Source organism: Callithrix jacchus, chromosome 12 (genome assembly GCF_049354715.1).
Source record: "Callithrix jacchus isolate 240 chromosome 12, calJac240_pri, whole genome shotgun sequence".
Taxonomy (NCBI): Eukaryota; Metazoa; Chordata; class Mammalia; order Primates; family Cebidae; genus Callithrix; species Callithrix jacchus.
The window spans coordinates 30,416,256-30,442,007 of NC_133513.1; the positions used below are offsets into that span (position 1 = coordinate 30,416,256).

At 52.8% G+C, this 25,752-nt stretch overlaps 3 protein-coding genes across 8 annotated transcripts in view; 1 reads left to right on the plus strand and 2 right to left on the minus strand.

Moving 5' to 3' along the window:
- BCL7C (BAF chromatin remodeling complex subunit BCL7C) overlaps positions 1-7,302 on the minus strand; it is a 56,828-nt gene extending 49,526 nt beyond the window's left edge. For 4 of the 5 annotated variants that reach the window (XM_035267437.3, XM_078345169.1, XM_054242782.2 and 1 more), the window contains exons 1-5: positions 6,934-7,302; positions 6,294-6,372; positions 5,920-6,028; positions 5,666-5,827; positions 1,726-1,811 (exon numbers count right to left, since the gene is read on the minus strand). In XM_035267437.3, the coding sequence (XP_035123328.2) occupies positions 1,726-1,811; positions 5,666-5,827; positions 5,920-6,028; positions 6,294-6,372; positions 6,934-7,025 (528 nt within the window). In that variant the 5' untranslated portion in view covers positions 7,026-7,302. Of the gene's footprint in view, positions 1-656; positions 853-1,725; positions 1,812-5,665; positions 5,828-5,919; positions 6,029-6,293; positions 6,373-6,933 lie in introns of those variants that run through there. The other variant, XM_035267438.3, reaches the window with a different exon arrangement.
- Positions 7,303-9,605: 2,303 nt separating this feature from the next.
- On the plus strand, positions 9,606-17,322 carry CTF1 (cardiotrophin 1). 2 transcript variants are annotated; one of them, XM_009009480.5, is made up of 3 exons: positions 9,606-9,660; positions 13,308-13,426; positions 15,833-17,322. In XM_009009480.5, exons 1-3 carry the CDS (start codon positions 9,636-9,638, stop codon positions 16,301-16,303), a joined length of 615 nt encoding a protein of 204 aa, XP_009007728.2. In that variant the 5' UTR covers positions 9,606-9,635; the 3' UTR covers positions 16,304-17,322. The 2 variants fall into 2 exon arrangements, with proteins under 2 accessions (XP_009007728.2, XP_035123332.1); XM_035267441.3 differs by having other exon boundaries at positions 13,311-13,426.
- Positions 17,323-18,016: 694 nt separating this feature from the next.
- LOC100393705 (cardiotrophin-2) lies at positions 18,017-22,182 on the minus strand. Its single transcript, XM_035267439.3, has 2 exons — positions 21,868-22,182; positions 18,017-18,564 (listed from the first exon to the last, which is right to left on the minus strand). Exons 1-2 carry the CDS (start codon positions 22,057-22,059, stop codon positions 18,106-18,108), a joined length of 651 nt encoding a protein of 216 aa, XP_035123330.2. The 5' UTR covers positions 22,060-22,182; the 3' UTR covers positions 18,017-18,105.
- Between the last annotated feature and the right edge of the window lie 3,570 nt (positions 22,183-25,752).

A 25,752-nucleotide genomic window follows, 5' to 3' on the forward strand; every position in this document is an offset into this window, starting at 1 on the left:
ATCAGCCTGGCCAATGTGGTGAAACCCTGTTTCTACTAAAAATACAAAAATTAGCTGGGTGTAGTAGCAGGCACCTGTAGTCCCAGCTACTCAGGAGGTTGAGGCAGGAGAATTGCTTGAACCCTGGAGGTGGAGGTTGCAGTGAGCTGAGATTGCACCATTGCACTCCAGTCTGGGCGACAGAGCAAGACTCCATTTCAAATAAATAAATAAATAGTAAAATTAGCTAGGCATGGTGGCATGTACCTGTGGGACATCAAAGCTGAGGTGGGACATCAAGGCTGCAGTGAGCCATGATCACACCACTGCACTCCTGCCTGGGCAACAGAGCAAGTCTGTCTCAAAAAAAAAAAAAAGAATCATGGCCTAGCTACCCAGAGCTCTGATACTTGTTAGGCCCAGGCAAGGGCTGAGCCGGAAGAAGAGAGGTCCTGGGACTCCCCAAGGAGGAGGTGAAGGTCAGGAAATAGGGCAGGCCTGGGAAGTGAGGGAGAGGCAGGGTCCTGGCTCAAGCCTCCACCCCACTCTGCCTTTCGGTGTGACTACAGGAAGGCCTTCTCAGAGCCTCAGTGATCCCATCTGAGCAATGGAGCATGAGACAAAACTGTCTCCAAAGACCCTCCCCAGCCCTGACGGGGAAATGACATGACACAAAATTACAAAAGGGTCTTTATTTGTAAAAAGCCAAAGGGGCCCCTGGGGCAACAGGACAGGCAGGCCGGCTTCTCAGGGGTCGGGGGTATTTGGGCAGATGCGCTTGAGTGGGGGGGCGCCCTCCGAGTCCTCTGTGTCACCCTGGGCTGCCTCAGGGACAGGTGGCACTGGCTCAAAGACGGGGTAAGCTTCGGGGGCCTGGAGAGGAAGGGTGGACAGGCATGAGCTCCACCCAACCCAGGCGTCCAGCCTCCGAGCCTCTGCCTTCTCCAAAGCCTCCACTCCCCTCCCCTCCCAGGCGGGGGAGGCAAGCCCAGGGCCAGGTGCCCAGGACGCAGAGAAAGCAGGCACCGAAAACAACAACCACAGCAACACTGTGTGGGGGAACAAACCTGATATTTGATATTTCTGAAAATGTATCAAGGTCGCCCCGTGAGAAATGTCAGAGGTGTAAGAGGGATTTTCTTACGCTAATTTTACAGTTAAGATATTTTTGAAAATGCATGGAGGAGCACCGTGATATTGTCGGGTTTTTTTTAAATTTAATTTTATTTTTGAGACAGAGTTTTGCTTTGTTGCCCAGGCTGGAGTGCAGTGGCATGACCTTGGTTCATTGCAACCTCCACCTCCCAGGTTCAAGCGACTCTCCTGCCTCAGGCCTCCCGAATAGCTGGGACTATAGGCACGTGCCACCACGCCCAGCTAATTTTTTGTATTTTTAGTAGAGACAGGTTTCACTGTGTTAGCCAGGATGGTCTTGAACTCCTGACCTCATGATCCACCTGCCTCAGCCTCCCAAAGTGCTGGGATTACAGGCGTGAGCCACCGCGCCTGGCCTTTCAGGCTTTTAATGGTCTCACATCAGCCCTGAGCCAGCCCTGAGCCAGCCCTCAGCACTTTGTCTCTGAAACACCCTTTCTGTTTCAGTCCCAATAATCCAGCCCCTAAACCTTCAGCTTGGTCTCAGGTCTGCCTCTCCTCTGGGGTCTCAAGATGCAGGCTCCAAGCCTTTGCTGCCAAGATCTCCATTCCCTCCAAGACCCAGGATTCCAGCCTTCTGGCCTCTCTCACCTCAGCCTCCAGCAGTTCTGGAACAGGCTCCTCCTTGGTCAGCATCGGGGGTTCATCGGTGCTGCCTGCAGTTATGCCCCCAGGATCTGGAACGTCAAGGTAACAAACATCCCCTGAACAGCCACTCTGTGCCAGCAGCACAGACAGTGGGGGAAACAGACAGTCACAGGCCCTAGTCACAGAAGGCAGAGGGCCAGGGAGTAGAGAGGACAGAGCAGGAAACTGGCTGTGCCCCAGGAAGCAGAGGAGGGAACACTGAGGTGGGAGCTGGAGGGTGAGTAGGGCTTGACAGGGTGGACAGACAGTTTCCTGCCTCTGCAAGGCAGAGGGCCCAAATTCTGACCTTGGGCCAGCTACTTAATGTCTGTGGGCATCAGTTTCCCCATCAATAAAATGAGGGTAATGATAGTAATTACCTCATGCAGCTGTTGTGAGAGTCACATGAGCGGATTCAGGTAAAGCACAGTGGCTGGCACACAGTAAGTGCTCAATAAATCCTTGCTACCGTTTTTATATTAGCAAAGGTATACAAGTGCTTGGCACTATCTAGACCCAGACCCAGCCTACAGACCCACAGATGGGTTATTTTTTTTTTTTTTCCGAGACAGAGTCTCACTCTGTCACCTAGGCTGGAGTGCAGTGGTGCGATCTCTACTCACTGCAACCTCCGCCTCCTGGGTTCAAGCGATTCTCCTGCCTCAGCCTCCAGAGTAGCTGGAATACAGGTGCGGTACCATGCCTGGCTAATTTTTTGTATTTTTAGTAGAGATGAGGTTTCACCATGTTGGCCAGGATGGTCTCAATCTCCTGACCTCTTGATCCACCTGCCTCGGCCTCCCAAAGTGCTGGGATTACAGGCATGAGCCACCACGCCTGGCCCCACGTCAGGGTGTTCTTAGCAGAGACCCATGAGGTCAGCAGAAAACAGTTCACAAAAGCCCCAAGTGTCAGGCCAAGGAGTCAAAGGCCACGAGGATCTGAAACAGAAAAATTACTCCATCAAAATGTGCTTCAGAAAACATGGCTCACACCTGTAATCCCAGCATTCTGGGAGGCAGAGGCAGGAAGACTGCTTGAGCCCAGGAGCTAGAGACCAGCCTGGGCAACATAGTAAGACTCTATCTCTATAAAAAATAATAATATTAATTAGCTGAGCGTGGTGATGCATGCCTGTAGCCCCAGCTACTCAGGAGGCTGACTGAACCCAGAAATCCAAGGCTGCAGTGAGCTGTGATCACGCCCCTACACTCCAGCCTGGGCGACAGAGCAAGGCCTTGTCTTGAAAAAAAAAAAAAAAAGCAAAGCTTAAAAAATATTAAGGAAAGGCCGGGCGCAGTGGCTCAAGCCTGTAATCCCAGCACTTCGGGAGGCGGAGGTGGGTGGATCACAAGGTCACCAGATTGAGACCATCCTGGTCAACATGGTGAAACCCCATCTCTACTAAAAATACAAAAAATTTAGCTGGGTATGGTGGCACGTGCCTGTAATCCCAGCTACTCAAGAGGCTGAGGCAGGAGAATTGCCTGAACCCAGGAGGCGGAGGTTGCGGTGAGCCGAGATCGCACCATTGCACTCCGGCCTGGGTAACAAGAGCGAAACTCTATCTCAAAAAAAAAAAAAAAAAAAATATATATATATATATATATATATTAAGGAGAAAGTTGTTCTGGCAGCTGTGTGGAGGTGACTTGAAGAGACCAGCTGGAACCAAGAACCAGTGAGAGATGGGAAGGTCCGGGCCAGTTAAGGGCCTGGGAGGAAAAGGTGCCAACCGACCGGTTTGACTGCATGGAAGAAAGCAGAGCTCAACCAGGCGCGGTGGCTCACGCCTGTAATCCCAGCGCTTGGGGAGGCTGAGGCGGGGAGATCACAAGGTCAGGAGTTAAAGACCAGCCTGGTCAATGTGGTAAAACCCTGTCTCTACTAAAAACTACAAAAATTAGCCAGGTATGGTGGCAGGTGCCTGTAATTCCAGCTACTCAGGAGACTGAGGCAGAAGAATTGCTTGAACCCAGGCAGCAAAAGTTGCAGTGAGCCGAGATCATGCCACTGCATTCCAGCCTGGGCAACAGAGTGAGACTCCATCTCAAAAAGAAAGAAAGAAAGAAAAGCAGAGCTGGCTGGGTACAGTGGCTCACACCTGTAACCTCAGCTCTTTGGGAGGCCTAGGTGGGCGGATGGTGAGGTCAGGAGTTTGAGACCAGCCTGACCAACATGGTGAAACTCCATTTCTACTAAAAATACAAAAATTAGCTGGGCATGGAGGTGCACACCTGTAATCCCAGCTACTCAGGAGGCGAGGCAGGAGAATTGCTTGAACTGGGGAGGCGGAGGTTGCAGTGAGCCAAGATTGCGCCACTGCAGTCCAGCCTGGGCCACAGAGTGAGACTCCATAGCAAAAAAAAAAAATGGAAAGCAGAGCTGAGGAGGACACTAGGCCCAAGATGCTGGCTTACTGGCTGAGTTGTTTCTCTGGGTCTCAGCTTCCTCATCTATAAGTAGGGATCATAACAGGATTATCACCTTTATAAGGTTGTAGTGAAAACTAAATGAAAATAAAAACGTGAAGTGTTGGCTGGGTGCCATGGCTCACGCCTGTAATCCTAGCACTTTGGGAGACCAAGACGAGCAGATCACCTGAGGTCAGGAGTTCAAGACCACCCTGGCCAACATGGTGAAACCCCATCTCTACTAAAAATACAAAATTAGCCAAGTGTCGTGGTGCATGCCTGTATTCCCAGCTACTCGGGAGGCTGAGGCAGGAGAGCTGTCTGAACCTGGAGGTGGAGGTTGCAGTGAGCCAAGACTGTGTGATTGCACTGCAGCCTGGGCAAGAGTAAAGCTCTGTCTCGAAGAAAAAAAACCAAACAACTACAGAAAGTGTGGCACACAGTAAGAGCTCAATACATACCAGCTGTTGTTACTCCTATTATTAATCACCCCTATGACTATCACTATTATTTATTCACTTAACAAATAAATATTTACTGAGCACCTACTATGTTCTGAGGATACAGTAGTGAACAAGATCAACATAGGGCCAGGCACAGTGGCTCACATCTATAATCTCAGCACCTTGGGAGGCTGAAGCAGGAGGATCATTTCAGGCTAGGAGTTCAGAACCAACCTTGGCAACATAGCAAGACCCTATCTCTATAAAAAATGTAAGAATTAGCTGGGCATGGTGGCACATACCTGTAGTCCCAGCTACTTGGGAGGCTGGGGCCAGAGAATCCCTTGAGCTCGGGAGTTTGAGGCTGCAGTGAGTTAGACTGCAGCAGTACACTCCAGCCTGGGTGACAGAGACCTTGTCCCCTGCCCCCCCACAAAAAGGAGGCTGGGTGTGGGTATGGTGGCTCACACCTGTAATCCTAGAACTTTGGGAAGCTGAAGCTAGAGGACTGCTTGAGCACAGGAGTTTGAGACCACTCTGGGCAACATGGCGAAACCTTGCCTCTACAAAAAATATAAAAATTAGCCAGGTGTCATGGCATATGCCTGTGGTCCCAGCTACCTGGGAGGCTGAGGCAGGAGGATCGCTTGAACTCAGGAGTTCAAGGCTGCAGTGAGCTATGATCACCACACCACTATACTATTCCAGCCTGGGTGACAGAGCGAGACATTGTCTCAAAAAAAAAAAAAAAAAAAAGGATCAATATGGGTCCACCATTCAGGAAACTGACATGAGATGAGAGTGAGGAGAAAGACAAACTAGTAAAACATTAATTTACATTAAAATCTCAGACAGTGTTATGTCATCTATAGATCCTAAGAGGCCAGAGGAATGAGACAGCAGCTACAGGGAGATTCTGCAGGAGTCAGAAGGCTCCGTAAGGAGGGCACACAGGGTGGGGAGCAGGTATAGGGATAAGCTGGTCAGTTAGACTGTGGAGAAGACAGGACTTAGAGGAGAGGGCTCCTGGGAGGTACCTGGTCCTACCTCTCTCTTGGCCCAGCCGTGGGGGCTGAACCTCCTCAGGGACCCCTTCTGGGGGTCCCGCAGGTGACACGGGGCGGCTGGGCTGGGGGGTGCCCCCAGGACTGGGCTCTGTGCCCTTTTGCAGGGAACCTTCCGAATGGAAACTCTGGTTGCTGCTCTCATCTGCGGGAGCAAGAGCCGAGATGGTTGGCCTGAGGTCCCCAGTACTCTCCTTCAGTCCCCACAGCCCCCCACGTTCCAGGATCCCTACCTACCATTAAGATCCAGCAGGATGAGAGGGCCACCCCCTCGAGGACTGGAGCCCCTGCCTCGACGTTCCCGGCCACGGGATCTCTCTGCCCCGCTGCCTGCCCGCCTTCGCTCCTGGGGGTTAGAGGATTAGGGTCAGAGCTCTTGCAAAGCCCCACCATACACATAAGGAAACTGAGGCACTCAGAAGCAAAAGGGCTTGAACTCAGGGGGTGTGGAGCAGAAAAGAGGGAAAACGGGGAGGAGCTGCTAATGATGGTTCCCATCTGCGCTGCTGCCTCTGAGGTCTCAGGGGAAGCTAGAGGTAGAGGCCAGGGTGGGAAGGGGCTCGCCCGAGGTTGCACAGATGCAGGGCCTTGCGGGAACGGCGGTTGCTCACCTCCTCCTGGGGGTCCACCACTGGCACCCACTTGAAGATACGAAGGGAAGTGTCGCCCACAGTCACCCAACGCTTCTCCCTGTGGGAGGGTGGGGGGCTGGGTCAGAGAGGCCTGAGGGGAGACCTACCCCCCCAGGAGCCAGGCACATCTGGGGGTACCTGCAGAGGTTGGGGAGGCACAGGAGGGTAGCAACAGTTTTGCTAATGGGGCATAGTTACAAGGAGAAAGAGAGCCCTGCAAACCCCAAAGCAGAGGCCGTGGGTGCCTGCAGAGAGAATACGATTTGGGGTCCTGGCTCTGCGGACCCCTGGGGCACACATGGGGGGGCGTGGCTATGGGCCTGGGCCGGGATCAGAGCCCTGAAGATCCGGGGGCGCACTTGCAGAAGGAGTGTCAAAGCTTTAGGGGGCGGGGCACAAACGGGGGCTCCTGCTCTAGGAGGGCACGGCTGGGGACCACGCTTTGTAGACCTCCAGGAGTAGCCAGGGGAACAGAGACAGAGCCCTGTGGATCCAGGGCAAAGCCAGTGGGCGGGGGTACACCGAACACCCGGGGCCCAGAGCTGGCGAGGGCAGCGTAGACGCCTTTGGTGGCGGTGGTCCCGCCGTGTCCCATCCTTGGCCCCCGGGCAGCGCTCACCATCTCCGGACCTTCTCGATGGTCGCCATCACCTTCTTGATGTCATCCTTGGCCCGGCTCCGGGTTTCGGCCCGTACGGTCCGGCCGGCCATGCTGGCGGGGCTGGAGCCGGGGCCGAGCCCGCGGCGGGGCCGCCTCGCGTCCGGCGGGCTCAGGCTCCGCGCCAGGCCCGGGCGCCGCGCTCTCGGCCTGCCGTCCCCCTGGGAGTTGGGCGCGCCCTCTCTGGTCCCCAACGCCTCCGCGAGTCCCCGCCCGTTTCCTGCCGCCGCGCCCCGCCCCGGCCCGTCCCCGGAGCGGCCCGGTGGCGCGGGCGGCCAGAACCCAGGCCTGGAAGCCCGGCCGGCCCCGCCCCGACCCGGGCCCTCCCCCTCGGAGCGCCTGGACGCGCAGCGCCCCCTGCCCGCCGCCGAGTGCCGGAGTTGGGAACGGCTCGGCGACCGGACGCGCGCGGCAGGACCGAGGCCGTGCGTTCAGACCACGTGGGCGCGGAGTGCGCGAGAGGGTCTGTGTCCTAGGCTGGGGCGCCGCGGTGGATGTCCGCGAAACGCTGTGTGTGGAGTGCGTGCGTGTGTCCGCCCTCGCCAGGCTCTCGGTCTACACCGCCCAACTTACTCATTCATCCATTCATTCAACAGCCCTGTTAACTGAATGCCAATTACGCGCCAGGCGCTGCGAATACGAGTTCTCCACCCACCAGAATGGCTAAAGTGAAAAAGACCGTCACACCATGTGGAGGCGAGAAACTAGAGCGACTGGACCTCTCATGTATTTCTGGGGGAGTGTAAATTGGTGGAGACATTTTGGAAACTGGCAGTTTTCTAATGAAACCGAACATATGCCACCCGTGTGATCCAGCAATTCCACTCCCTAGGCTGTCAACACCCAGCAAAAATGCGGAGGCGTGAGCACCAAGAGGGTGCATGGGAACGTTCAGAGTCCTTTCATAGCAGCCCCAAACTGGAAATAACCCATCAACAGAATGGAAAATGAATGACGCCTTACTCATTACCATGCACATAGACACAGCAACTGGAGCGATATGCCCGCTACACCCAGCAACATAGACAAGTCGCATGACGAAATCTTGAGTGAGAGAAGCCAAATACAACAGTACATACTAGATGGTTCCATGTGTATGATATTCTGAACCAGAGAAAACTAATATATAGTGCACCAAAGTCAAGATAGTGGTCACCCTTAGGACTGGGAGGGGACGAAGGGGGAGTCTTCTGAGAGCTGATCCGGTTAAGTTTTGTAATCTGGTGCTGGTTCCCTGGGCATATGTACTCTGAAAGTCCATCACATGACTTAAATAAAATGTACATTTGTCTTGGTTGACTTTATTTGAGGCTGGCTTGTCAGCAGATAAGACCACTTTAAAATTTGTGGCTGTGTGTGTGTGTGTGTGTTTCAAGGTGTGGCTGTTGTGTCTGTGAGTTTTGGTGTGACCATGTCCAGAGGTTAAGGGCATAAGGTGTTAGGAGCATGGTTAGGACAGCATTTTTTGAGTCAAGCTGCTTAGGTAAAATCCCAGCTGTGCCACACCCAACTGTGTTACCCTGGACAAGTCACTTATCTCTGTTCCTCATCTATAACATAGGAGTAAGTTAATGTGTGTATAGCTCTTAGGACAGTGCCCAGCACATAATAAATGCCCAATATTTACAGTGAATACACATGTGATTGTGGGCCCTACCAATCGTCTGGCTCAATTGCACCTGCTATGCGCTCTCCAGTTAAACTCTTTCTTTCTTTATTCCAGCAATTGTCTGCTCAGGCAACACACACACCCACTCACAGGAGCACACTCATACACATGCACGCGAACACGCGCACCATCGCACACTTACACGCAAGCACAGACGCACGCGCGCGCACACACACGGGCCTCCTCCAAGCCCTTCACTCACAAACTCCATTAACTGCTGTTGTCTATGGGCTTCCCCGACAGATCGCAAGCCCCTCAGGGGGCCAGAAACCAAGTACGGATCATCCTTATGTGCCTTCCTTTCAGTTTACACCGGTTAATGGGGTTGATGCGCGGATGTGACCGCCTGTCCAGGTCTCTGAAGCTTGTTCTCCTAGGAGTGTGTGTGTGTGTGTGTGTGTGTGTGTGTGTGAGAATCTCCAGGATTCTGTTACTAGGCCTGATAAGAAGGGGTGAGCCGTGTATCTGCCTCCCTCCTAGTGGATGTGACAGTGAGATTAGAAGCCATCTAAGACAGACCAGGAGATGTATGTCTGGACTAGCGCGCTCCAAGCCTGAGGGCCCCTATAGTGGCCTCTCTGGCAAGCCGCACCCCAGATCAGAGAGAGGGCCAGCGCATTCCCGTCCTGCCAGCTCCGCAGTTCTCTCTCCTGTCTCCTCAGCTTTCCCCTCAAAGCAGCCCCTGCCTCAGGTCCTAGCCTGAGCCGGGAGCAGGACACTGGGCTGCCTCCCAGGCCCCGACACCCCCAGCCCGGAGGTCCTGTCCACTAGGCGGACAACTTGCCTCCCACCTCGGGTCCCTTCCCCCACTCGGCCCCACGGGCGAGGAGCTGAGCTCAGGGCCAAGGAATCCTGTCTGAAAAGGGGGGGTAGGGCGAAATGTTTGGGGTCTGGGCTCTGATTGGTTGCGGCCGGGCCACGCCCCCAGCCCTTTCCCCTTTCTCCCCCCCTCCAAGGGGGGCGTGGAGGGAGCCGGGATCAGCCAGGGGCCAGCATGAGCCGGAGGGAGGGAAGTCTGGGTAAGGGGCTGAGGGACCGGATGCCGGGTCGCTGAGGGTCGCAGGAGTCAGAGGGGTTGGAAGCTAGGGGTCTGGGTCTCGGCCACCCCAGGGTCCGGGAGGGGAGCGGCCTGGGCGGGGAATAGCAGGGCTCGGGTATCAGGTAACGAGCGAGCGGGTGAGTTATGAGAAGCGGCAGGCGCTAGGATTTAGAGGAGGCCTGGAGCTGAGGCTTTAGGGACTTAGGCTTAGGACTTAGATCACCAGTTCGAGCACACCCAGGGGGAGGACTGGGGTCGGGGCTGGGGAAGGACCCCTGAGTCCACTGAGTCTCGGGAAAGAATCAGAGCTGGGGGGCTGGAGGAAGGGGTAGAGTAAGGGAAGGCAGTCTTGGAGTTACAGGAAGCAGTGAGTGACAAGAGGAGACGAAAGTCTGGATTGCTGAGGATCGCGACTGGTGCTAGGAAACTCCGGAGGGGGCGGGGCGGGGCGCCGGGTCAGGACTACATTCCCCAGCACGCATCAGGTGCGCGCTGTGCGTATCGGGACCTGGAGTCCATCCCGGGGTGTCAGACTGGCTCTTTCGGACCTTGACTGACTGCCCACCTTAGCTTCTTGTTTGGAAGGGGCATCAGAGAGAGAAATGGAAATAGACGTCAGTCCCCCTATCTGTCAAATGGGCCTTCAAGGCACATTCCGATGTGAAGTTCTGTGCTTCGATGATGTTGAAGTCCATTAACAGTCACTGAGGTAGAAATATGTAAGCCCTGTCCCCAAAGAGCTCCCAGGCTAAGGCAAATACACACAGAAAAGAACCATTAAATGAGCTACTCTGGAGCTCATTTAAATGGCCTTAAGTCGAAGGAAGGAGTTCATTTAAAAAGGAGGGGTGATTCTGGAGGCTGCACTGAGGAGGCAGCACAGTCATGCACTGCATAACAACATTTGGTCAACAGAGGCCGGGCGCGGTGGCTCAAGCCTGTAATCCCAGCACTTTGGGAGGCCGAGGCGGGTGGATCACGAGGTCAACAAATCGAGACCATCCTGGTCAACATGGTGAAACCCCGTCTCTACTAAAAAAATTACAAAAAATTAGCTGGGCATGGTGGCGCGTGCCTGTAATCCCAGCTACTCAGGAGGCTGAGGCAGGAGAATTGCCTGAACCCAGGGGGCGGAGGTTGCGGTGAGCCGAGATTGCGCCATTGCACTCCAGCCTGGGTAACAAGAGCGAAACTCCGTCTCAAAAAAAAAAAAAAAACATTTGGTCAACAGATGGACCGCACAGACAATGGCGGTCTCATAAGATTATATGCATTTTTAGCCTTGGAAACATGGTGAAACCCCGTCTCTACAGAAAATACAAAAATTAACCGGGCGTGGTGGCGCCTGCCTGTAATCCCAACTACACAGGAGACTGAGGAGGGAGGATCACTTGAGACCAGGAGGTTGAGACTGCAGTGAGCCGAGATCTCACCACTGCACCCCAGCCTGGGCGACAGAGCGAGACCCCGGCCACCTCTCGCCTCTTTCTATATAAATATATAATTTTATATATTATATATTTATCTCATTCTATCTATCTCTCTATATCTAGATCTATATTTGTTTGTTGTTTTGTGTGTATGTGTGTGTATGGTTTTTTTTTTTTTTTTTTTTTGAGACAGAGTCTCACTCTGTCGCCCAGGCTGGAGTGCAGTGGCACGATCTCGGCTCACTGCAACCTCTGCCTGCTGGGTTCAAGTGATCCACCCGAGTAGCTGGGATTCCAGGCTCCCGCCACCACACCTGGCTAATTTATGTGTGTGTGTGTGTGTGTGTGTGTGTGTGTGTATTTCTTTTTTCTTTTTCTTTTTCTTTTTTTTTTTTTAGTAGAGATGGGGTTTCACCATGTTGGGCAGACTGGTCTCGAACTCCTGACCTCAGGTGATCCGCCTGCCTTGGCCTTCTAAAGTGCTGGGATTACAGGTGTGAGCCACCGTGACTGGCCTGTTTGTTTTGAGACAAGTCTGGCTCTGTTGCCCAGGCTGGAATGCAGTAGTGCACCCTTGGCTTACTGCAACCTCTACCTCCCTGGTTCAAGCGATTCTCCTGCCTCAGCCTCCCGAGTACCAGGAATTACAGGTGCATGCCACCATGTACAGCTAATTTTTTTTCTTTTTCTTTTTCTTTTTTTCTGAAATGGAGTCCCGCTCTGTTGCCAGGATGGAGTGCAGTGGCACGATCTTGGCTCATTGCAACCTTTGCCTCCTGGGTTCAAGCGATTCTCCTGCCTCAGCCTCCTGAGTAGCTGGAACTACAGGCACATGCCACCACACCCAGCTAATTTTTTTGTATTTTTGGTAGAGACCGGCTTTCACCATGTTGGCCAGGAAGGTCTGAATCTCGACCTCATGATCCGCCCATCTCACCCTCCCAAAGTGCTGGGATTACAGGTGTGAACCATGGTGCCCTGCCAATTTTTTTTTTTTTTAGATGAAGTTTCACTGTCTCACCTGATCTCAGCTCACTGCAATCTCTGTCTCTCAGGTTCAAGTGATTCTCATGCCTCAGCCTCCCAAGTAGCTGGGATTACAGGCACATGCCACCACACCTGGCTAATTTTTGTATTTTTAGTAGAGACAAGATTTCACCAGGCTGATCTCAAACCCCTGACCTCAAGTGATCTGCCTGCCTCAGCCTCCCAAAGTGCTGGAATTACAGGTGTGAGCCACCACACCCAATGGCTGGCTATTATTTGTACAGATGGGGTTTCACCATGTTGGCCAGGCTGGTCTTAAACTCCTGACCTCAAGTGATCTGCCCACCTCAGCCTCCCAAAGCGCTGGGATTACAGGTGTGAGCCACCACGCCCAACTGATACATATTCTATCTAATAAAAATACATAGATATATGTATTTTAACTATAGCTTTTCTATGTTTTTATTTATTCATTTATTTAGAGATAGGGTCTTACTCTGTCGCCCAGGCTGGAGTGCAGTGACACCCTTACAGCTCACTGCAGCCTTGACCTCCCTGGGCTCAAGTGATCCTCTCACTTCAGCCTGTCAAGTAGCTAGGACTACAGGCGTCTGCCATCATGCCCAGCTTGTTTTGTAGTTTCTGTAAAGACGGGGTTTCACCATGTCACCCAGGCTGGTCTCAAACTCCTGGGCTCAAACAATCAGCCTGAAGTTGGCCTCCCAAAGTGCTGGGATTACAGATGTCAGCCTCCTCACTCAGCCCTTTTCTATGTTTAGATACACAAATACCACTGTGTTCCAGTTGCCTGCTGTACAGTAACATGCTGTCCAGGTTTGCCTCCTAAGAACCATTGACTGTACGCCACATAGCATGGGCATGGAGCAGGCTGTACCATCTAGGTTTGCATAAGTGCACTCTGTGATGTCTGCAACATGATGAAGTCATCTAAGGATGCATTTGTCAGAATGTATTCCCGTTGTTAAGCATGACTGTCTTTGAATTTGGCTTTACTAGGATTTCAACAGTGATTGGGGATAGGCAATACATTTCAGGTAGACCACCCACTTGACAAAGGTCTGGTGCCTCATTTTCCCTCAGTTGGAATGGGACAGACCCTGATGGGGTCAGGAAGGAAGAGATGATCTGGGAGAGGTGATCAAGGAGCAGGGGCTTGGGCCATCCTCACTCCTCCCCACTTTCCCACCAGAAGCCCCCCAGGCTGACTCCTCAGTCTCACTCCTTCCCCACTTGGAGGCCAAGATCCGTCAGACACACAGCCTCGCGCACCTCCTCACCAAATATGCTGAGCAGCTGCTCCAGGAATATGTGAGTGGGAATGGGGGTGGGGTGCCAGGGGCCTGGGGAATGGGAGCAGACATCACAGAGGTCCTCGGTCACCCATTCTCTCAACCTCATTTTCCAGCTGTGGAAATGAGAGCTCCTGAGAGGGACAGCAACTTGCCCCTGGCCACACAGCAAATTGGAAGAGGCCTGTCTGTGACCCAGATGCCATAATGTCCTCTCCAGCTTGGAGGCACCCTCATCGGTGCTTTCTTTTTGAGACAAGGCCTCATTCTGTCACCCAGGCTGGAGTGCAGTGGTGCCATCACGGCCCACTGCAGCCTCAACCTCCTGGGCTCAAGACATCCTCCTGCCTTAGCTTCTCAAGTAGGTGGGACCACAGGCATGCACCGCCATACCTGGGTAATTTTTTTAATTATTTTGTAGACACAGGGTCTCGCTATATGGCCCAGGCTGGTCTTGAACTCCTGGGCTCAAGCGACCTTGGTGCTTTAAGTCAGAGGTAGCCTAGAGCAGTGAAGACAACTCTGGTCTGTACCTCAGGAAACCAAGGTTCTAGGCTCTGTGTGGTCTTGGGCCTTGGTCTCTCCCCAGCAGTGAAAGGAGGTAGCTAAACAAGATGAACCGTGAACTCTTCCAGCTGGGATATTCAGGGAGGCCAAGAAGAGATTCCAATCTGGAGCAACAATTCTATCCCAAGAGGGCACTTTTACAGAAGACAGGGATCAGCTGACATCTTTGGTTAGGCAGAGGGCCCTGCCCATGGAAAGAAGACTGTAGGCCTGCCAACTTGTTAACTGTGAGCTTGGGCAGTAACAATAACATTAAAATAATGTAACAATACGGCAGCGAATAGTAGCATAACAGAACTAGCTTTGGGCTGGGTGCATTGGCTCATGCCTGTAATCCCAGTGCTTTAGGAGGCTCAGGCAGGAGGATTGCTTGAGCCCAGGAATTCAAGACCAGCCTGGGTAACATAGTGAGCCCTCATCTCTTAAAAAAAAAAAGAAAAGAAAAGAAAAAATTAGCCAGGCATGGTGGTACACGCCTGTGGTTCCAGCTATTCAGGCTGAGTGGGGAGGATTGCTTGAGACCTGGAGGCTGTGTGATCAAACCATTGCTCTCCACCCCTAGTGACAGTGTGAGACCCTGTCTATTTAAAACAAGCAAACAAATAAAACTAGCTTTGTAGTGCTACAAACTTTGGTTCAAATTCCAGCTCTGCCACTTCTTAGGGTAAGTCACCGTATCTCCAGCCCAACTTTTTTTTGAAACAGAGTTTTGCTTTTGTAGTCCAGGTTGGAGTGCAATGGTGCATCTCAGTTTACTGCAACCTCCGCCTCTGGGGTTTAAGAGATTCTTCTGCCTCAGCCTCCCAAGTAGCTGGGATTACAGGCACCCGTCACCATGTCAGGCTAATTTTGGTATTTTTAGTAGAGATGGGGTTTCGCCAAGTTGACCAGGCTGGTCTCGAACTCATGACCTCTGGTGATCTGCCCACCTCGGCCTCCCAAAGTGCTGGGATTATACGGGTGAGCTACCACACCCAGCCCCACCTTTATCTTTCATTTGTTCATTCATATGATATTGATCCATTAAGCTCCTGCTCAATGCAGGTACAGACGTTGGGGAGGATAGGGAATGGAATGAAGCCCCCTTGGCCCCTGGACTATCTCATATAATTCCCATGAAGACAGGACAGGAAGCTTCCCCATTCATTGTACAGATGAGAAGACTGAGGCACAGAGAAGGGGAAGTAAGTGGTTTTGCCCCAAACTGCACAGCTAGTAAGTGGTAGAGAGAGGATTTGAATTCTGGACTATAAGGTAATATTAATAAAAGAGCTGACATTTTTATTGAACTCTTCCTGGGGCCAGCTCCTGTGTGGAACACTTAACATGGTCATAACTGCCTTAGGAAGTTGCTCCTGTTAATAGGTCCTATTTATTTATTTATTGAGACAGGGTCTGACTGTCACGCAGGCTGGAGGGCAGTGATGCTATTATGGCTCACTGAAGCCTTGACCTCCTGGGCTCAAGCAATCCTCCCACCTTAGCCTCAACCTCCGGAATAGCTGGACTACAGGCATCCGCCACCACGCCCGCTTTTTTTTTTAGCAAGACACGGCGGGGGTGTCTTGCTATGTTGCACAGGCTGGTCTCGAACCCCTGGCCTCTAGTGATCCTCTCACCTTGGCTTCCAAAGTGCTGGCCTAAACTGGCATAGCCTGGGTCCAGTTTAGGGAGGAAGAAACTGGCATTGGTGTCAAGAGCATGCCACTTTGTTTTGCCCTAAACAGAGCAGCTCTGTTAGGAGGGGTTATCATCTGCAAGATGAGGAAACTGAGGCCACCAGAGAGCGGGTGGGGAGCCCAGTTAGTCCCTCGCCCGTGCTCCGGGGCCTGCTGACCCGCCGGCTGTGTCTCCACAGGTGCAGCTCCAGGGAGACCCCTTCGGGCTGCCCGGCTTCTCCCCGCCGCGGTTGCCCGTAGCCGGCCTGAGCGCCCCGGCTCCGAGCCACGCGGGGCTGCCGGTGCACGAGCGGCTGCGGCTGGATGCGGCGGCGCTGGCCGCGCTGCCCCCGCTGCTGGATGCCGTGCGCCGCCGCCAGGCCGAGCTGAACCCGCGCGCGCCGCGCCTGCTGCGCCGCCTGGAGGACGCGGCGCGCCAGGCCCGGGCCCTGGGCGCCGCAGTGGAGGCCCTGCTGGCCGCGCTGGGTGCCGCCAACCGCGGACCCCGGGCCGAGCCCCCCGCAGCCGCCGCCGCCGCCACCTCCGCCTCCGCCGCCTCCGGGGTCTTCCCAGCCAAGGTGCTGGGGCTCCGCGTGTGCGGCCTCTACCGCGAGTGGCTGAGCCGCACTGAGGGCGACTTGGGCCAGCTGCTACCCGGGGGCCCGGCCTAAGCGCGGCGGGGCAGTTCGCGCCTCCTGCTCCCTCCGGGCTCCGTCTCTCTCTCCGCTTTTGTCTCTCTCTGCCGCTGTCGTCTGTCTGCTCTCCGCTGTCTCCATTGCTCGGCCTTCTTTGCTTTTTGTTGGGGTAGGGGGGAAGGGGAGGGGACGGGCAGGGTCTGTCTGTCGCCGAGGCTGGAGTGCGGTGGTGCCATCCCAGCACTGCAGCCTCAACCTCCTGAGCTCAAGCCATCCTCCCGCCTCAGCCTCCCCAGCAGCTGGGACTATAGACACACGACCACAGCCGGCTCTTTTATTTTAAGTTTTGTAGAGCTGAGGTCTCGCGATGTTGCCCAGGCTGGTCTTGAACTCCTGGGCTCAAGCGATCCTCCCGTTCCAGCATCCTCAAGTGCTGGGATTGCAGGCGTGAGCCACCGCCGTGGCCTCTTTATGCTTTGCCTCCCCCGTTCTCTTAATTCTCGAGCCCTCCTAGTCTCTGTGGTAACTCCGTCTGGGTCTACCGTTTTCTCGCTCTCCCTCCTTCCTCTGCATCCTTGGGCCTACCTCTGTCTCCTTTGGCCTCCCCCTTTACCCAGCTGTGGGGGGTCTCTGTCTTTCTCCATCCCCACCTCCTCTCTCCCGTGGCTCTGTGTGAGTGCCTGTGAACATCTCAGCCTCATCTCAAGGAGGTGACACCTTGTCTCCTGTCCCCCTCTAGCCGTCTCTCTGTGCTTTCCTGGCCACAGGTGTGCCTGCTGGTCCTGTAGGGGGAAGGCTACTCTGCCTCTCAGCCACTTTCTGCAGGCTCACTCCACCCATATCCTCAGTGTCCCACACCCCATCCCTTTGGGCCTCAGCCTGGTCCCTTTGATGTCTTCCCTTCCTTCAGCCCCTCTGCCCTATTCCTGCACACCTCCACCTTCTCCCATCAGATCTGTGGAGACAAAACAAACAACACCTTAAAAGAGTTTTATTTCTGAAAAATAAATTAATTTTTTGTAAATAAAATGTTTAAAAATAAAAAGGAAACTAAAGTTACCTGCATATATAATTGTTGGAAATGGGGAGACAGCTTTAGGGAGAAAAGAACCCTTGGGTTGCAGCCTGGTCCCCCAGGCATGCCCAAGCCCAGTATAAATAGGAGGTTGACAGTCCCAAGGCAGCGGTGCCCTCTGCCAGCCCAGAACTGGAAATGGATGTGTCCCAACAGGAAACAGATGTGATGCAGTCCTTCGTTCTTCAAGAATTGGGCTTCCATGGATCAGGAAGTGGAGCCCCTTGAGGACAGGAAGTGAAATAGTAGCCCAAAAGGGCCTCAGAGAGGGGAGCCAATGAACTTCAGCAGGAAGAAGGGAGGCCTATCTACTCAGAAAGGCGGGATCTTCATAGAGGAAATGAGGTAGACGGAGACAGGAAGGCAGTCCTGACCTCCCCAGAATTACCAAAAGGAGAAGGTCTCAGGGAGAGCCCAGGAAGGGGACCAACTGTCCTCTCCCTGTAGGGTGGCAGGTGAAATCTCTTTGGAGAGGCACGTCTTTCCAACCAGGAAGTGGACCCGAGTACCACTGGATGGGTAGCCCATGGAACGATATCCATGGAGATTGACCCAGACCTGGAAAGCAAGCCAGAGGACCTGGGCAGGAAGGCCCCTGAAATAAGGAATTGAGGCCTGGCTTCCAGGAAACATTCCCAGACATGGCACCCAAGCCCTGTCTGCTAGACAAGCTGTATCTCCTTTTCTAGCCCACAAGCAAGGCAGAAAAGAGGCCATTATGAAACAGGAAGTGCTGAAGCCTCTGACAGGAAGTCCTGCCCCTCTATGCTGGGTACTTGGCCTTGAGCAGAGCCAAGTCCCTCACAGCACGGTCTGTCCAGTGGCCATATTCCCGGGTAACCACGTAGCCTCGACATTTCCTCTCAAAGGCTGAGGCCCCAAAGGCAACAAGCCCGAGAGTATCCTCTTCTGGGGGGATCGGCAGCCCCAGGGCCATCATGATGGCGGCCATGTTGCCCAGCAGGCCTTGGGCCCTGAGTCTCGCAGCCCCGAGCTGAGCCAGCAGGATGGGACTGCCAGGGTTCAGGTCGCTCTGGTCATCCCCCACGAGCTGGAGGTGCTGGGTCAAGGCCAGGAAGGCCCCCTGGGCAAGGCTCAGCCGTTCTCCATCATCCAGGGCGTGCCAGGTCTTGAAGAAGGCCGTGGCAGGAGGCAGGCTGCTGAGCTGGAGCTCAGGGGCTGAGAAGCCAGGGTCACTAAAAGGGCTGCCCTGGTACCGGAGCTGCAGGAGGGACAGAGACAGACAGGAGTAAGGAGACCAGAGCGGTGCCTGGGGCTCTGACTTCATGCCTGGCTTCTTCCCAGAAGTCACCACTTGCTGTGTCTCAGGATGTCCTGACACAGGGCAAGGGCCCTAGGAGGCTCAGGCATGTCATCCTGTGCATGCTAGCTTTGCAACGTGGAGTCACAAGCTTCAGGAATTCCCACCTGGCAGTATTATTATGAAGATGATAGGAAATCATATATATAAAGGACTTAGCAGGCTGGGCATGGTGGCTCACGCCTGTAATCCCAGCACTTTGGGAGGCTGAGAGGGCAGATCACTTGAGGTCAGGAGTTCAAGACCAGCCTGGTTAACATGGCAAGAATCTGTCTCTAAAATACAAAAATTAGCCAGGTGTGGTGGTGCATGCCTGTTATCACAGCTACTTGGGAGGCTGAGGCACGAGAATTGCCTGAACCCAGGAGCAGAGGTTGCAATGAGCTGAGATTACATTACTGCACTCCAGCCTGGGTGACAGAGTAAAACTGTCTTAAAAAACAAAAGCACTTAGCACAGAGTCTAACACACAATATAACATCTGATAAACAATAAGGGTGTGATAAGCCATCATTAATTAATAATATATTTATATTTATATTAATCAACGAACACAATTATTACATTACTGTAGTATTTCATTATTTATTTATTTTGAGACAGAGTTTTGCTCTTGTTGCCCAGGCTGGAGTGCAATGGCGTGATCTTGGCTCACTTCACCCTCTGCCTCCAAAGTTCAAGCAATTCTGCCTCAGCCTCTCAAGTAGCTGGGATTACAGGCACATGCCACCACACCTGGCTAATTTTGTATTTTCAGTAGAGACAGGGTTCCACTATGTTGATCAGGCAGATCTCGAACTCCTGACCTCAGGTGATCCACCTGCCTCGGCCTCTCAAAGTGCTGGGATTACAGGCATGAGCCTCCACACCCAGTCTACTGTAATATTTTAAACCAAGTATATTATTGACAATGGAGTTATAGCCTGGTATCTTTTTTTTTTAATCTATAGCATTTAGTTATATTTGCTTATTTTATTTCATTTTATTTATTTATTTGTTTGTTTGTTTTGAGATAGAGTTTCGCTCTTGTTGCCCAGGCTGGAGTGCAATGGTGCAATCTCAGCTCACTGCAACTTCCACCTCCTAGGTTCAAGCGATTCTCCTGCCTCAGCCTCCTGAGTAGCTGGGATTACAGGCATGTGCCACCATGCCCAGCTAATTTTTGTATTTTCAGTAGAGATGAGGTTTCTCCATGTTGGTCAGGCTGGTCTCAAACTCCGGACCTCAGGTGATCGGCTCGCCTCAGCCACCCAAAGTGCTGGGATTATAGGTGGGAGCCACTGCACCTGGCTTTTTTTTTTTCTTCCTGAGACAGAGTCCTGCTCTGTCACCCAGGCTGGAGTGCAGTGGCAAAATCTTGGCTCACTGCAACCTCCACCTCCCAGGTTCAAGCAATTCTCCTGCTTCACCCTCCCAAATAGCTAGGATTAGCTCAGCTAATTTTTGTATTTTTAGTAGAGACAGGGTTTCATCATGTTGGCCAGGCTGGTCTCAAACTCCTGACCTGTGATCTGCCCACCTCGGCCTTCCAAAGTACTGGGATTACAGGCATAAGCCACCACACCCGGCCTGTTAATTTTATTGCAATCATTAATAAATACTTGTTAATATTTTTACATTTAATCAAGAACCTTCTCCATTAAGGTTCTTTCACAAAGTAAGATCACCAGAATCTTTTTTTTTTTCCCCTCTGGGACAGGGTCTTACTCTGTCACCCTGGCTGGAATGCTGTGGTGCAATCTCTCACTGCAACCTCCACCTCCCAGGTTCAAGAGATTCTTTTGCCTCAGCCTCCTGGCGTGCACCACCACACCAGGCTAATTTTTGTATTTTTAGAAGAGACTGGGTTTGGGCCATGTTGGCCAGGCTGGTCTTGAACTACTGACCTCAGGTCAGCCTACCAAAGTGCTAGGATTACAGGTGTTAACCACAGCACTTGGCCCCTGGGAACTTAGTGCATGCTGATAGACGTCCTAACTGGCAAATTGCCTGGTCCCATACCCCCATTTACGAGCAAAAAAACTGAGGCTTAGGGTGCCCAAGGCTATCCAGGGAATAATGACAACTGTGGGACTAGAAACTGGGTTGAAAGGTTCGGTAACTTCACACCGGCCAGAAATCTAGCCCAGAGAAATACTTGCAAATGCCAGGGCCTCCAGGGCCAGGCAGATAGTGTCAGTTGTGAAGAAGGAGGACTGTGATGCCGGGTGGGAGCACTGAGCAATGGCATCCTCATACCTGCTACAGACAGCCATTCATATTCACACTTTGAACAGGAGCTGTATGGACCAAACAAAAAAACAGCTGTGGGTCAGACTCAGCCAGCAGGCTGCCAGCTTTAACTTTGAGAGGGAGTGGCGGGCCTGGAGCGGGGAAGAAATTCCACAGATCTGGCTTCAGATCCTTGCACTGCCAGTTATTAGCTCTGTGACCTGGGGCAAATTATTCAGCCCCCCAAGACTCAGTTTCTTCATCTGTAAAATGGATTGTAATTCCACCTCCTACAATTGTTTGAGGAGTCAGTAAGATAATGAGGGTAGAGGATAGGCACAGTGGCTCACGCCTGTAACCCCAGCACATTAGGAGGCTGAGGCAGGTGGATCAATTGAGGCCAGAGGTTTAAACTGGCCAACATGGTGAAATCCCGTCTCTGCTAAAAATATAAAAATTAGCTGAGTGTGGTGGCGTACACCTGTAATCCCAGCTACTTGGGAGGCTGAGGCATTAGAATCACTTTAACCCAGGAGGTGGAGGTTGTAGTGAGCCAAGATCACATCACTGCACTGCAGCCGTGGTGACAGACGATGGGGGTAGAGTGCCAAGCAGGCATGGGCCCAGGTAATCAGGCAGCATGAGTGGTGGGGAAGTAATCGTGTCTGTGTAAAGCCCTTCTCTCTGGGTGTGTCCTTTGAACCCTGTCACAGTCCTGGGAAGTCAGCAAAGGCACACTCAGCATCCCATTTTGCAGATGAGGAAGCTGAGACCAGGAGAGGAAGAATGACTTGCCCAAGGTCACCCAGGCACCAGTGACAGCCTTTGAGTGAGTGTGGTTCTAGTGAACACTGGAGTGTTACAGGCATCCCTGTCCCCTTGGGCCACAGAGGAGTCTTCTCCTGGGCTTACTCTGCTCGTCCTACCCATGGCAGGGCCAGGGAGGCAGTGTTCCTCTCCCCTCATCCCCTGCGCATGCCCCTTGTCACTCACATAAGTCTGCAGCAGCGTTGACGTGTTCTTCTGCATGTAGAGGGCCAGGCTGTAGGCTTGACTAATGGGCTCAGCCGGGGAGACGGGGGCTGCCGAGCTGAGGGGTGGTGACAGCAGGGTCAGCAGGCAGAGGCGGGCTGGCAGAGGAAGCTGGAGGTCAGCACCATGGTCCCGACCCTGCCTCCAATTCATTCATTCATCTTTACAACTCCTGAAAAGGGCCCAGCCCTTGTGGGCTACCTCCATCTTGTCTATCCAAGTCAGTGACAAACCCCGTCTGCAGGTAGATCATCCTGGCCCAGAACACTCTGAACTCCAGGGTCATTGATTCAGCTAGTTGACATTTTCTTTTTTTTTCTTTTTGAGATGGAGTTTCACTGTTGTTTCCCGGGCTAGACTGCAGTGGTGCTGTCTCAGTTCACTGCAACTTCCACCTCCCAGGCTCAAGTGATTCTCCTGTGTCAACCTCACAAGTAGCTGGGATTACAGGCATGCCCCATCATGCCTGACTAATTTTGTATTTTTAATACAGACAAGATTTCTCCATGGTGATCAGGCTGGTCTCGAACTCCAGACCTCAGGTGATCCACTTGCCTCAGCCTCCCAAAATTCTGGGATTACAGGCATGAGCCACCACACCCGGCCAGCTACTGGACAGACATTTTCACTTGAATATTAGTAAGCATCTCAAACTCAAAATATCCAGGCTTTAATTCTGGAATATTCCCCCCAAGGCCCTCCTGTCTCAAGCTCCCCTGTCTCAGGTAAAGGCACTTCCATTCTTCTAGTTGCTCAGGCTAAAGCCATGGTGTGCAATTTGATGCTCCATTTTTTTCTTACTCTACACATCCAGTCCCACAGTAAATCCTGTTAATTCTATCCTTTAAAGGCAGACAGCACAAGTGTTGTCTTTTTTCCTTCTTTTAGAGATGGGGAGTTGGCCAGGCATGGTGGCTCATGATGGTAATCCTAGCACTTTGGGAGGCCAAGTGAAGCGGATCACCTGAGTTCAGGAGTTCGAGACCAGCCTGACCAACATGGAGAAAACCTGTCTCTATTAAAACTACAAAATTAGCAGGCTGCAGTGGCAGACACCTGTAATCCCAGCTACTCGGGAGGCTGAGGCAGGAGAATTGCTTGAACCCAGGAGGCAGAGGTTGCAGTGAGCTGAGATTGTACCACTGCACTCCAGCCTGGGCAACAAGAGCGAAACTCTATCTCAAAAAAAAAATAGAGATGGGGTTTTACTCTGTCACCAGGGCTGGAATACCGGGGTGTGATTATAACTCGCCACAGCCTCAAATTCCTGGATGCAGGGGATCCTCCTACCTCAGCCTCCCAAGTAGCTGGGACTACAGGCCCATGCCACCACACTTAGTTAATTTTCTTTTTTTTTTTGAGACAGAGTCTCATTCAGCCACCCAGGCTGGATGGAGTGCAGTAGTGTGATCTCGGCTCACTGCAGCCACCATCTTCCCAGTTCAAGTGATTCTCCCATATCGGCCTCTCAAGTAGCTGGGACTACAGGCACCTGCTTTCATGCCCGGCTGATTTTTCTATATTAGTAGAGACGAGGTTTCACCATTTTGGCCAGGCTGGTCTTGAACTCCTGACCTCAGGTGATCCGCCTGCCTCAGTCTCCCAAAGTGCTGGGATTACAGATGTGAGCCACTGCACCTGGCCAATTTTTAAAATCTTATGTAGAGACGGGTTCTCACTATGTTGCCCACACTGGTCTCCATCTCTTGGCCACAAGTAATCCTCCTGCCTCAGCCTCCCAAAGTGCTGGGATTACAGGCATGAGCACATGCCTGCATGCTTACCTTAAATGTGAATAGATGCTGCCAAATTGTCCTCTCGAAGATCTGGTCCAGTTTATGTTCCCACCAACAGTGTGAGGCTCGGAGAGGAGGAGAATGCCCTAAGGTCACCAGCCAGGAGCAATGGAGAAGAGAGGCAAACCCAGCGCAGCCTCCTTCATTCCCCTTTCCACATTCCTGAGTTCCCAGAGTTCAGAAGCAACTCAGAGAAGACTGGGAGGGAAGACCATTTCATTTCTTCATTTGACAAACTTGGGGTTTGCAGTGGTTTACACCTGTAATCCCAACATTTTGGGAGGATCGCTTGGGCCCCAGAGTTTGAGACCAGCCTGGACAACATAGAGAGATCACATCCGTACACAAAGGTTTTTTTAAAAAAAATTCTGGGTGCGGTGGCTAATGCCTCTAATCCCACCACTTTGGGAAGTCAAGGTGGGTGGATCACTTGAGGTCAGAGTTCGAGGCCAGCCTGGCCAACGTGGTGAAACCCTGTCTCTACTAAAAATATAAAAATTAGCCAGACGTGGTAGCGGGCACCTGCTACTCGGGAGGCTGAGGCAAGATAATAGCTTGAACCCAGGAGGTGGAGGTTACAGTGAGATGAGATTGTGTTACCACACACTGGCCTAGGCAACAGAGCAAAAACTCTGTCTCAAAAAAAAAAAAAAAAAAAAAACCTTAGAGTGACCTGGTGGCATACACCTGTAGTCTCAGCTACTCAGGAAGCTGAGGCAGGAGGACCGCTTGAGCCCTGGAGTCCAAGCCTGCAATGAGCAAAGATTCTGCCACTGGACTCCAGCCTGGGCCACAGAGCAAGACCCTGTCTCAAAAAACAAACCAACCACCACCACCAAAAAAAGCCACAGTTGGCTCACTGCACCACGGTCTGCCACACTAGCTTTAGATTTACTTATTAGTACATGTATTATGTGTCTGCAGGACGAAATTTCCAAGAGGCCATGAATTTTGTCTCTTTGTTCACTGCTGTCTCCCCAGATGCTTCAAACAGTACCTAGCACACGATAGGTACTCAAGAAATATTCGTCGAATGAATGATGAACGAAGCCTTGTGTGAGAGGATTTCCAGCAGGTGCAAAGACAGCCAGGCCCCTGAGTCACAGAGAGGAGGGGCTGTCTGGGTCCCCCCTCCTGTGTCTCTGGGGCCTGGTGCCCCTGCCCTTCACTCACCCAGTGGACACCTCATGTTCTCTCCTTGGCTCCTTCCTCTCTGCAGCCTCTGGGTCTTTCAGGACACCTGACCTCCTGCCCCTCAGGTGTCTTTATACTTGGGGCTGAGCCCTGGGGCCGCCCAAGAGAGAGGGAGTCACACCCTGGGGAGGGGGGCAGGATTGGGCAGGGCCCTGGCAAAGAATGAGAGAAAGACCTGGCCACTGGATAGGACAGGGAGCCAGTGGGAGGACCCGGATGGGGGGCACATGTTCCACACAGGAGGTCTGGGACTGGGAAGCGGAAGCCCCAGAGGCAGGAAATAGGTAGGGAAGGGGGCACGGAGGGGACACCCAGGCCCCTCCAGCTCCCAAATTCGACCCTAAACCCTAGTGGCTGTGAGGGCGGGGGCAAGGGCGGGATGGGGATTATCTGGGGACAAAGGGGCCGCCCTGCTCCCTGCTGTTCTGCACGTCCTGGGATCCAGTTTCCCAGAGGAGGCCACCCCCTGCTCCGCCCCATAGGGACCCAGGTACTTGGCGCAGGCTCCCAAGTTTGAAAAGGGACAGGAGGGTGGAGTGTGACATCGTCCACACATGGGTGCATCCTTAGGCATAGCAACATTCACAGGTCTACACATGCATTGGCACGAGGGCACACACAGGCACAAGCACACACTTTCATGTGCACATTCATTCAGTGATTGGGGCCCTTAACTGTGCACCAGTCCCTGTTTTAAGTGTGGGGACAGAGCATGGAACAAGACAGACAAAAATCCATGCCCTCATGGAGCTGAAATTTTAGCAGGCATGGCTACATGCATGTGGGATTCTGCCAGGCTTACACACGTCACACAGAGTCCCAGATGCACGCATGCACACAGACAGGGGAACTCGTA